Source organism: Haematobia irritans, chromosome 5, assembly GCF_050003625.1.
Source record: "Haematobia irritans isolate KBUSLIRL chromosome 5, ASM5000362v1, whole genome shotgun sequence".
In the NCBI taxonomy this organism is placed as follows: Eukaryota; Metazoa; Arthropoda; class Insecta; order Diptera; family Muscidae; genus Haematobia; species Haematobia irritans.
In genome coordinates this window covers 43,961,918-43,974,019 of record NC_134401.1, presented here as the reverse complement: position 1 = coordinate 43,974,019, position 12,102 = coordinate 43,961,918, and the positions used below count along the sequence as shown (strand labels likewise).

At 30.9% G+C, this 12,102-nt stretch overlaps 1 protein-coding gene and 1 long non-coding RNA gene across 3 annotated transcripts; one reads left to right on the top strand and one right to left on the bottom strand.

The window, feature by feature from the left end:
* Positions 1–1,538: 1,538 nt before the first annotated feature.
* Positions 1,539–1,980, bottom strand: LOC142237942 (uncharacterized). Its single transcript, XR_012722597.1, has 2 exons — positions 1,751–1,980; positions 1,539–1,693 (listed from the first exon to the last, which is right to left on the bottom strand). It is a non-coding gene; the product is annotated as an uncharacterized LOC142237942 (long non-coding RNA).
* Positions 1,981–2,926: 946 nt separating this feature from the next.
* Positions 2,927–9,693, top strand: Echs1 (Enoyl-CoA hydratase, short chain 1). Of its 2 annotated transcripts, none has more exons than XM_075309420.1 (4): positions 2,927–2,976; positions 3,038–3,147; positions 7,344–8,062; positions 9,402–9,693. In XM_075309420.1, exons 2-4 carry the CDS (start codon positions 3,054–3,056, stop codon positions 9,465–9,467), a joined length of 879 nt encoding a protein of 292 aa, XP_075165535.1. In that variant the 5' UTR covers positions 2,927–2,976; positions 3,038–3,053; the 3' UTR covers positions 9,468–9,693. The 2 variants fall into 2 exon arrangements, with proteins under 2 accessions (XP_075165535.1, XP_075165534.1); XM_075309419.1 differs by having other exon boundaries at positions 2,936–2,969.
* Positions 9,694–12,102: the final 2,409 nt, after the last annotated feature.

Below are 12,102 nucleotides of genomic sequence, written 5' to 3'. Positions count from 1 at the left end.
GGTCGAGTAAAACACGATTGTTTAGATATTTATTAATTTGATTAATCATTTACAAATTCTTAAAAATATAACATTTATACCACTATCACATCACATTTAACATAATTTTTTTTTGCATTAATGATGATGTAGAGTTACAAGTAGCGAGTTACATGTTGCAGCGTCTATCAGCCAGTGTTTTTATTCGATGGAGGCAGCGTGTCTGTAAAATATTTGAAAAACAATCACTTTATTCCATTTGGAAAATCAAAAATTGTTCACCAATATACCTTTCACAATTTTAAGCGTTAAATCTATGTTTTCAGAACTTTATTTTCGTTTTTATTTAAATAAAATATAACAAGCTGGTTGCGCTTGGCGTTTCACAAAAAATAAAATGGCTTTTGTAAAAGTAGTGATGGTAAAATACATGTATGAAGTACATTTTGTACTTTATGATATGCTGCCCCCCATCACAGTAGGATGGTTGTAGTGACATTTACGAGTCTGTGGTAGCGATGAAGATGAAGTGGAAATTTGAAATGCTGGCAGGGTAATAACTATGTTTTCAGCATTTTATTTTCGTTTTTATTTAAATAAAATATAACAAGAAAATGGCTCTTAACAGTAGTGATGGCAAAATACTTTCATGTACATTTTTACTTTTTGATATGCTTCCCCCATCACAGTTCCCGATGGTTGTGGTGACATTTACGAGTCTGTGGTAGCGATGAGGATGAAAAGGAACTTTGAAATGCTGGCAGGGTAACCATGGTAAAATATTTCCCAGGTAGTTGCACTATTACAAAAACAATAAAAACAACAAAATTCAAGTATATCCAGATGTCAGTTTTGTTTACAAATATGATGTTAGTAAACAAAAGTTAATAAATATTTTCAAATTGTTTTGTTAAAATTTTAATGTTAGTTACCAATACCCTGCCAACATTTTTTGAATTTGGGGGCGCTTCTGAGAATCCCCAGTACGTCGAAAACAATCATATACGATATCAAAAACTCGTCGGAAAAGCGCCGTCACTATTGAGAAGTTGTACCACGCCATTTTAATCATTTACAAATTCTTAAAAATATAACATTTATACCACTATCACATTTAACATAATTTTTTGCATTAATGATGATGTAGAGTTACAAGTAGCGAGTTACATGTTGCAGCGTCTATCAGCCAGTGTTTTTATTCGATGGAGGCAGCGTGTCTGTAAAATATTTGAAAAACAATCACTTCCCTGCCAACATTTTTTGAATTTGGGGACTCTTTTGAGAATCCCCACTACGTCGAAAACAATCATATACGACATCAAAAACTCGTCGGAAAAGCGCCGTCACTATTGAGAAGTTGTACCACGCCAAGTTACTACAAAAATGTTTCGCATGAGTGCAATTATTAGGTGCCTTTATAGATCAATTTAGAACGACGCCAATAAGGGACCCTCCAAACAATCAGAAAAAGTACATTTTAAGATAGTTGTAAAAGTATCATTGTGGTCGAGTAAAACACGTTTGTTTAGATATTTATTAATTTGATTAAACACTTACAATTTCTTAAAAATATAACATTTATACCACTATCACATTACATTTAACATAATTTTTGGCATTAATGATGATGTTGAGTTACAAGTAGCGAGTTACATGTTGCTGCGTCTATCAACCAGTGTTTTTATTCCATGGAGGCAGCGTGTCTGTAAAATATCTGAAAAACAATCACTTTATTCCATTTGGAAAATCACCAAATTGTTCACCAATATACCTTTCACAATTTTAAGCGTATAATCTATGTTTTCAGAACTTTATTTTCGTTTTTATTTAATTAAAATATAACAAGCTGGTTGCGCTTGGCGTTTCACAAAAAATGGCTTTTTTAACAGTAGGGATGGCAAATTACTTGCATGTACTTTTTGATGTACCTTTTCATGATGGTTGAAGTGACATTTACGAGTCTGTGGTAACGATGAGGTTGAAATGGAACTTTGAAATGCTGGCAGGGTAGTTACCTATGTAACCAGTAGTAACCAGACATGCTTTTGACAATAATAACCTGTGTAAAATGTAACCAATAGAACCTACGTAACCAATAATGCGCTTTACAGACCTGTTGAATGTAAAATTTAACCAATAGTAACAAGACTTGTTTTGACAGCTGGATGTACTCAGCTGTGAACAGCTGACTAACCTTTAGTAGTTTTATCATGGTATTAACTACTAAAGGTAAGTACTATGTTCACTTTTCGCGTTGAAATTTTCGTGGTTACTTTATTAAAACAGTTCAATATAAAGCAGATAAATTAACTCAATTGATCCGATGTTTCTTGTTTCTCTAGATTTCGACAAGACTTTACAGGAATAAGTTTGTTTTCTTTTATAATTTCTATTATTTAAGGAAAAGTAATCGCGAAAATAAAGTGGGTTTCAACTCGAAAACCGAACGTAGTTTACCCACCTTAAAGTTCTATGCTTCGTAGCAACAGTCGTACGATTGTTCAGAAAGAATATCGTTCTTGCTCAATTTTTCAAGTCTCGCTGGTGTGTTCGACATTAATCTAATTTATCGGTTATTTTTCTATAGAATATAGAAATACAATTTTGAGAAAATTTGCTATAAAAGTAAAATTATAAATAAGTAGAAAATAACTAGAAATAAGATTTTGACAAAATTTGCTATAGAATTTGAGTGTAATGTCTGTTATTTCTGCGATTTTCTCAACAAACAATTTCTCAACTTCAATATTCCATAATTGCTTAAAAAATATTTGATAAATTCTTGAATTTTAGCAATTTTCAAATGTTTGTGTTTATTGGGATGGTATTGAAGATATTGAGTACTCATGCAATAGTAACGAGTACTCAAAAAATTAGTCAGTAACGAGTACTTGTAATCAAATACTCGTTACTTTCCCAACACTACTCGCGATTGTTCAGAAAGAAGATCATTCTTGTTCTCCCATTCACTAAGCATTCAAGTCTCGCGGGTGTGTAGTAAGTTCGACAAGAGTCTAATCTATCGGTTAAGTAATAATAGAATTATTTTTTATTGCAGTAAATCAGTTGGAAATATGGCTAACATTGCAAAAATTTTTGCCGGTCGTGCTCAACAATTGCTACAAGTTGCTGCCAAACAACCCCAATTGGCTCCTCGTTTCTATAGCGGTAAGTGGGGAATCTAATTAGGAAAATCGAATAGGACACTTGTGACTAGAGTATGGTTTATTTCTATATGTGGTGACCTTCTGGCCGGTCAAGTGCATTGTCATCGAAATTCTAGCAAATCATGTTTTGGATATGTTCCAAATGCCGGCTATGTTCTCTTGTAATTGCCAATTGTATTTTTATTTTTAATGGATCAAATTATTGCACCGACCGACACTCTTACGTAATTTTATTAACTACAAAAATCAATGTTTTTGCTTTTCTACCCATTGCTTTTGCCATAACCACTTTGTGTGTTTGTTTGGTAGCCATACATAACTAGAGATGAGACAAATAAGGAAAAGATAAGGGCAACAATTGAAATTTTGTATGGATTATGGATTTTGTATCCATGGAATATCAAAGGGTCAAAGGTCGAAATTGAAAATAGGGATAGAGACTTTTCATTGTCCAAAACGAAAATAGTTTATAGAAAAATTCGTAGATGAGAGCGGTAAGAGACTTCAATATCGCAAATGCTATAATCAAGATGTTATTTGGGATAGTTTTTTTTTATACCTACCGTGGATATGTAAATATTCAGGCTTCCCAAAAAACTGAAACCCGACTTTTAATCCAGCAAACAATCTTTGCAGTAAGGACCGCCCTCGTTGCAATCGGGTCTACGGCCCGGACGGACACAGGGTTTTCAATCCTGTCTAAGGACTGCAAACCCCCATTTGGAGTATGCTTATTTCCCGAAAAACTCAAAAATACCAACTCCAAAGGGCTAAAACAACAACAACAATAAGGACCCCTTCGTGCCCGTAAGGGCTCCGCGGTACTCAATAAGGCAAAATTTAATTCTATATAAATGAAAAAAAATCAATGTTTTGGAAATTGGAATTGGAAAATAGAAGTTAAGGAAACTTTTGCGTTTTGCAAATTCGTAAACCAGAACATGGGGCATGTTTTATTGAAAACATTTAGACTAAAATTAGGTTATTTCCATTTTAAATTGTTATTTTCTGATAACCGACCGCAGGAACAAACGAAGCGAAAGCGAAATGATACAACAAGAAAATTTTCATGGTACTTAATAAAAATTGTTTAAGACCACCGGACAGATATATAACCCCAAGTAATAATGGAAGTTGGGCCTTCAAATTTCCCTACGGGAAATGGATCAACCACAAGTCCGGTACAGGACTAGTCCCTGGTGTGTATGGACCAGTCCAGTCCCAGTTCTGGTCAAAACGTATGGAAGTGACCGGTCACTTTAATATGGGTTTGTCATTGACGGGGTAAATTTACACTTTATGACACGTCTTGGACTCATTCCAAAAGACACGCCATGGGACAATTTAGCAGGAGTACCCCATAGACAGGTCCTCAGGAACCAGTTTCGGATAAACCCTTAGAAATCTGTTTCATTTTGGGCATTCGAATTGCACCCAAAATAAAAAAAAAACTTTTGAAGTATGTCGACCAATATGTTATTTTGATATTATTTCAGTAAATGTGTAGATCCAATAAGATTTTAATATCAAGCGAGTACGGAAATCAATATATTACGATTATTAAAAAATTGGAGCACCGGTATCAGTTCTGTGATAGGTCTGTCAGTGGCTATTTGCAACAATTTCCCGTAGGGTTGTTATATAAATATGAAACTGCAATGGTAAATAGGAAGGCGGGTTAGCCCATAATCCTTATTGTACTTTGCTTTTACACTTTGTATCACAAATTTAATACTATTGAAGTGGAAATGTCACCAGAAAAATCCCCAAATCACGATGTTATCCCCAGCCAAATCGCAGATACCCAAAGTAAAAAAAATATTTTAAAAAAAATCCCCAGTTTAGGGAAAATCACGTAATCTGACAACACTGGATACAATAAAGATCGGGGCTAGCCCCCGAGTCGATTGAGCCATGTCCGTCCACCACAGAGATTCAACGTATGTGAACATCAAAGTCTAGGTCACAATTTTGGTCAAATCAACTACAAATTTGGTACAAATATGTGTTTTGGGTCACAATAGAACCCTACTAATTTATATTTAGATCTACAGTTCATATTTATACATCTTTCGTCCTATTTACACTCGTATTTCCACAGAGGTCAAAGTTTTACACAGATTTAAGTGATTTTAGCACAGAGTGTACAATTAATATTATAGCAAAATGTGCTAAATTTTGTCAAAATCGATTTAAATAGGTTTGTCCAATGAGGGAAATATGTCTAGAATACCCACATTTTACCACCGTGATTCAACTAGACTTATTCCAATTGACTTGGCCGCATGCCATATTTGATCCACATTAAATAAAGCTCTCATATATATGTGTTCCCAGCAAAAAAATTTGGAAGTTCTTCCAAAGGCACAACTTTAAAAGCACTTCCAGAAGATGCACTCCCAATGATGTTCTTTATTTTAACTACCCAGGAAGTTCTTTTAATTCAATTTTTTAAAACTTGGTTTTTTCATACTTTGAATGTATAATTTTAACTTTTTTTGTTTCAAATAGGTTAAAAACTGAGTAAAAATTCATAAAATGGTAAAATCTTTTAAATTTTGTCGAAAAAATGTTAAATCCAATCTGAAAAAATTGTGAATTTTTGAAAATATTTGAGGTAAAACGTTTCAGACAAGCGTTAGAATCCATTAAAAATTATAAAAAAAAAAATTATAAAAATTATTTATTTGGCAAAATATCAAAGAATTTTATAATATACATCCAAAACATTGAATTCGGATCACATCTAAATAAGTGATGCAAATTCAGTGCAACGGATGTTGAAATGGAGGACTTTCGTCCTATGACAAGCCCATGTTAAATTCATCGCTTCTGCGTCAATTTTGCACCACTTCCGGATCCACGAAGGACATTTTCAGTACTTTTTTTGCTACGCTTTTTTGCTGGGTTCTTATCTGGGAGAATATGACCAGAATACCTACATCCCAATAAACACAAACATTGGAGAAATGCTTATATTCAATACGTTTTCAAACATTTTTTCAAAGAATTAGCTTAGAATTTAATTTGAGAAATTGTTGAGAAAATCGCGTTCTCAACAAAAAAAAAAAAAGATATTACCCTCAACAGTAGAATTCAACACGTTAGTAACAATTTCTCAACATAGTAGCAACAACTTTTCAAACTAAATTTAATTTTAATGTTTCAAACCCATTGGAAAATTTGTTGAAGGCAATCAATATGCAATTTTCCTCTAATTCATACGTATCTCCGATAAATCGTTAATGAACTTTTGTTAAATTGCATGAAAATTACTTTAGATTTAAATATTTCCCATATCACAATGGACTGAATAGTCTAAGTGAGCCTGAAACTTAATCGGGCTGCCACTTTAACCTTTAACCTAAATATTTCCCATATTTTTTGCTAACATTTTGCTCTGTCCCAGGACATTATCCGATTTAACTTTTATTAAGTATAGAGATTTTGTAAAAGTGTAAAAAAGTTTACCAAATCGGTTCAGATTTAAATATACGGATATGGGAATATCTCAACAATTTTGAAAGATTTGAATGGAAGTATGGAAATGTGGTGCCGGGTATAATATAGTCGATCCATACCGACATAACATTTCTTAGTTTTTATATGCTTAGTTAGTTATTATATGCTATTCATATGGAAAATGAATTTAGTTTGCCAAAAATTTCTCAAAAACAGAGCAAGTGGTTTGCGAGATATTGACAATTCAAGTTTTTGCGAATTTGTCAAACCATAGCATGGGAGTATGGCACACTCAAATGGGGACATAAGGCCCTAAGGTGTGTTGGAATGTTATCTGTTATTCAATATTCTATTAAAGCAACAATATTATATTAATCAGAGACGTATAGAATAGGTATAACTATTAGGAGATTTTGATGTATTTATAAAGAAAACGAATATTTATGCCTTGACAACTGTTCATACTGTCTCCAGACGAAATAAAAGATTATGTTGGCTACCGGTTATACTGATAATATGTAAGATATTGATGAGGTCTTTTAGTGCTGGTGCTATATAAACCGAAATGTTTGAAATATCATTGAAATCATAGGACATTGTATGAAATAGAGTTGAATTCAAACATTTTCCAAAAAAAAGGTTTTGATTTTATTTTCCAAAAAAAAAGGTTTTTATTATTTCATATTGTAATTTAAAATCACTAAATTACTTTTTATTTATTATTATATTTTTTAGCCTCCAATTTGGAATTCATCAAAACCGAATTGGCTGGTGAGAAAAAGAACGTTGCCGTTATTACCCTGAATCGCCCCAAGGCTTTGAATGCTTTATGCAATGGTTTAATGAAAGAATTGTCTAGCGCTCTTGATTCCTATGAAAAGGATGACAATGTTGCCGCCATCGTTATCACTGGCAGCGAGAAGGCTTTTGCCGCTGGTGCCGATATCAAAGAAATGCAACCCAACACTTATTCCAAGTGTATCATGGGTAATTTCTTGAATGATTGGACTCGTGTTGCCAAATGCCAAAAACCCATTATTGCCGCTGTCAATGGTTATGCTTTGGGTGGTGGTTGTGAATTGGCCATGATGTGTGATATCATCTATGCTGGTGATAAGGCTAAATTTGGTCAGCCTGAAATTGCTTTGGGTACCATTCCCGGTGCTGGTGGCACCCAACGTTTGACCCGTGTCGTTGGCAAATCTAAGGCCATGGAAATGTGTTTGACTGGTAATATGATTAGTGCTGCCGAAGCTGAAAAGACTGGTTTGGTTAGCAAGGTAGTGCCATCCGATCAATTGGTATCGGAAGCTGTTAAATTGGGTGAAAAGATTGGCACTCACTCTCAACTGATTGTTCAATTGTGCAAGGAAGCTGTTAACACTGCTTATGAGACCACATTGCAAGAGGGTTTGAAATACGAAAGAAGAACTTTCCATGCTACCTTCTCCACGGTGAGTAGAAAATCAAAGACTTCTAATTTAGTTTTGTAAGAGAAATTGAGTAAGAAAATCATTTTTCGGGAAATTTTCCTCTAGACAAATAATCTAGAAAAAAATCAGGAATTTTTGTTTCTATCAAATTTAGCTCTTTACGAATAATATCAAAATTAGCATACTTGGTTGAATTGTTGCGCTCGCATATTTGGCCAATGTGAGGGTGTTCAAATGTTGAATTTTTTCTATCCTTCCCATAGGAAGAACAAGATATAAAATTTGTATATTTCCAATGCATGCAAAAAGCTTGCAATTCTTTTCGCCTTGTCTTTTTTCTATCCTTCCTATAGGTAGAACAAGATATAAATCTTGCGATTCTTTTCGACTTCTTAAAATTTTGAAATCATTGACTTTTGCAATTATTGAAAAATCGGCTTTGCAATTACGCTGATTCTTTCGACATTTTCATCGAAATGTATCGAAATATTGCTTTGGTCTTTTGTCAATTTTTTGTATTCGCATTTTGCTTCAAACTAAGAAATGTAGACTTTTCGCCTTTTAAAATTTTGCAATTATTGAAAAAAAAATTAAGTCGAGCCTTTGATATTTTCATCGAAATGTATCGAAATATTGCTCTAGCCTTTTGTAAATTGTTTTTATTCTCATTTTTCTCCAAAGCAGACATTTCATCTTTTTATTATTTGGAAATCATCGACTTTTGCAATTATTAAAAATCGAATTTTCAATTAATATTAGACTTTTGACATCTTCACGAGTTTTTCGTTCAAAGTTGACTTTTCGATTTGTTCCCTAAAAGTCAATTATTCCATTTTAGCCATAGTACTATAGTGTATCGATTTGTATAAAAAAAGTCGATTTGGAAGATAACTAAAAGTCGCCGTCGGTTTTTCGAGTGCGACGAGTCGACTCGCACTTTTGTATACTAATAGCACTCCTGGCCGTCAAGAAATTCTGGGTCGATACAGGTATGACCGTCCGTCCGTCGTTCTAGATATTGGAATTACTATAATTTTGTACTTCAAGTCGAATTTTACCTCACTTTGGTTTAGTTGGTTATGTTAACATAGCCATTGGCTGATTGTTGACCAAAGAAATACAACGAAAGGTCGATCTTGCAAACACAAATTTAATAAAAAAAAGTGAACATGAAATTAAACAATTAATTTCCATACTGAAAAACATAGAAAGTCGATTAGTGAAATTTGAAAATTTCAAGATTAAATCCTAGCATTTCTTATTACTCTATTCTCAATTTCTTTTCGTTTAAAATTTGTATTTTATTTTTATTTTAATTATCTATATTAACTATCTTTAACAAATTTACTTCTCTTTACAGGAGGATCGCAAGGAAGGTATGACTGCTTTCGTTGAAAAACGTCCTGCTAAATTCAACAACAACTAAGACGTTTACCACGAACTGTGTGAGACCAACATTTAATGTTGGCCAAAGGAATAATGAGCATCGTAGCGCTATACCAGTAATGCATTTATATAGTATGAAGGAAACAAAGTTTTCTTCTCATTTATTTGTTATTTGGAATTTGTAAAATTTAGAACTAAAAACAAAAAATATATACATCATAAAGTGTCATAGTATCCAATATTTTAATGGATCGTAAATATAATAATTTTAGAAATTATTTTAATTCGATGGTGGCTAGGATATATGGATATGTGAGTTCCATATGGGGACAAGGGGCGAATATTTCGGGATTTTAATTTCTTTAATTTCTATAGGAAATTTTGTCATTTCTATAGGACAAAATTTTATTTCTATAGTAAATTTCGTCAAAATTTTATTTTATAGGAAATTTTTCTCAAAATTTCATTTCTATATGAAATTTCCTGAAAATTACATATCTATAGGAAATTTTCTGAAAATTTCATTTCTTTAGGAAATTTTCTGAAAATTTCATTTCTATAGGAAATTTTCTGAAAATTTCATTCCCATTGAACATTTTTTGAAATTTGTTTTTCCATAGAAAATTTTTTGAAAAAATTTTTTTCCACAGGAATTTTCTGAAAATTTCATTTCCATAGAAAATCTTTTGAAAATTTCATTTCCATAGAAAATTTCATTTCTATAGGAAATTTTCTAAAAATTTCATTTCCATACTAAATTTTCTGAAAATTTCATTTCTATAGGAAATTTTCTAAAAATTACATTTCTATAGGAAATTTTCTTAAAATTTCATTTCCATACGAAATTTTCTGAAAATTTCATTTCTATAGGAAATTTTCTGAAAATGTCATTTCTATAGGAAATTTTCTGAAAATTTCATTTCTATAGCAAATTTTCTGAAAATTTCATTTCTATAGCAAATTTTCTGAAAATTTCATTTCTATAGGAAATTTTCTGAAAATTTCATTTCTACAGGAAATTTTCTGAAAATTTCATTTCTATAGGAAATTTTCTGAAAATTTCATTTCTATAGGAAATTTCCTGAAAATTTCATTTCTATAGGAAATTTTCTGAAAATTTCATTTCTATAGGAAATTTTCTAAAAATTTCATTTCCATACGAAATTTTCTGAAAATTTCATTTCTATAGGAAATTTTCTAAAAATTACATTTCTATAGGAAATTTTCTAAAAATTACATTTCTATAGGAAATTTTCTAAAAATTTCATTTCCATACGAAATTTTCTGAAAATTTCATTTCTATAGGAAATTTTCTGAAAATTTCATTTCTATAGGAAATTTTCTGAAAATTTCATTTCTATAGGAAATTTTCTGAAAATTTCATTTCTATAGGAAATTTTCTGAAAATTTCATTTCTATAGGAAATTTTCTGAAAATTTCATTTCTATAGGAAATTTTCTGAAAATTTCATTTCTACAGGAAATTTTCTGAAAATTTCATTTCTATCGGAAATTTTCTGAAAATTTCATTTCTATAGGAAATTTTTTGAAAATTTCATTTCCATAGGAAATTTTCTGAAAATTTCATTTCCATAGAAAATTGTTTGAAAATTTTATTTCCGTAGGAAATTTTCTGAAAATTTAATTTCCATAGGAAATTTTCTGAAAATTTCATTTCCATAGAAAATTTTTTGAAAATTTCATTTCTATAGGAAATTTTCTGAAAATTTCATTTCTATAGGAAATTTTTTGAAAATTTCATTTCCATAGGAAATTTTCTGAAAATTTCATTTCCATAGAAAATTGTTTGAAAATTTTATTTCCGTAGGAAATTTTCTGAAAATTTAATTTCCATAGGAAATTTTCTGAAAATTTCATTTCCATAGAAAATTTTTTGAAACTTTCATTTCTATAGGAAATTTTCTGAAAATTTCATTTCTATAGGAAATTTTCTAAAAATTTCATTTCCATAGAAAATTTTTTGAAAATTTCATATCTATAGGGAATTTTCTGAAAATTTCATTTCTATAGGAAATTTTCTGAAAATTTCATTTCCATAGAAAATTTTTTGAAAATTTGTTTTTCCATAGAAAATTTTTTGAAATTTTTTTTTCCAAGGAATTTTCTGAAAATTTCATTTCCATAGAAAATCTTTTGAAAATTTCATTTCCATAGAAAATTTCATTTCTATAGAAAATTTCATTTCTATAGGAAATTTTCTAAAAATTTCATTTCCATACGAAATTTTCTGAAAATTTCATTTCTATAGGAAATTTTCTGAAAATTTCATTTCTATAGGAAATTTTCTGAAATTTTCATTTCTATAGGAAATTTTCTGAAAATTGCATTTCTATAAGAAATTTTCTGGAAATTTAATTTCTATAGGAAATTTTGTCAAAATTTCTTTTCTATAGGAAATTTTGTCAAAATTTCATTTATGTAGGAAATTTTGTCAAAATTTCATTTATATATATGAAATTTTGTCAACTCCTTGTAGACTTAAAAAAATTTTAAATCGGTTATAGTTTTTTTTGTACTTTTTTCTGAGGGTATTTGGGAGGTGTCCGCTTACACTAAAAAAGTGAATCCACGAGGAATGAAAATTTAGGTTATTTTAGTGCCATAAAGAATTCATGATGGGCGCAAAATTTATAAATTTTACGAAATTCTGAATTA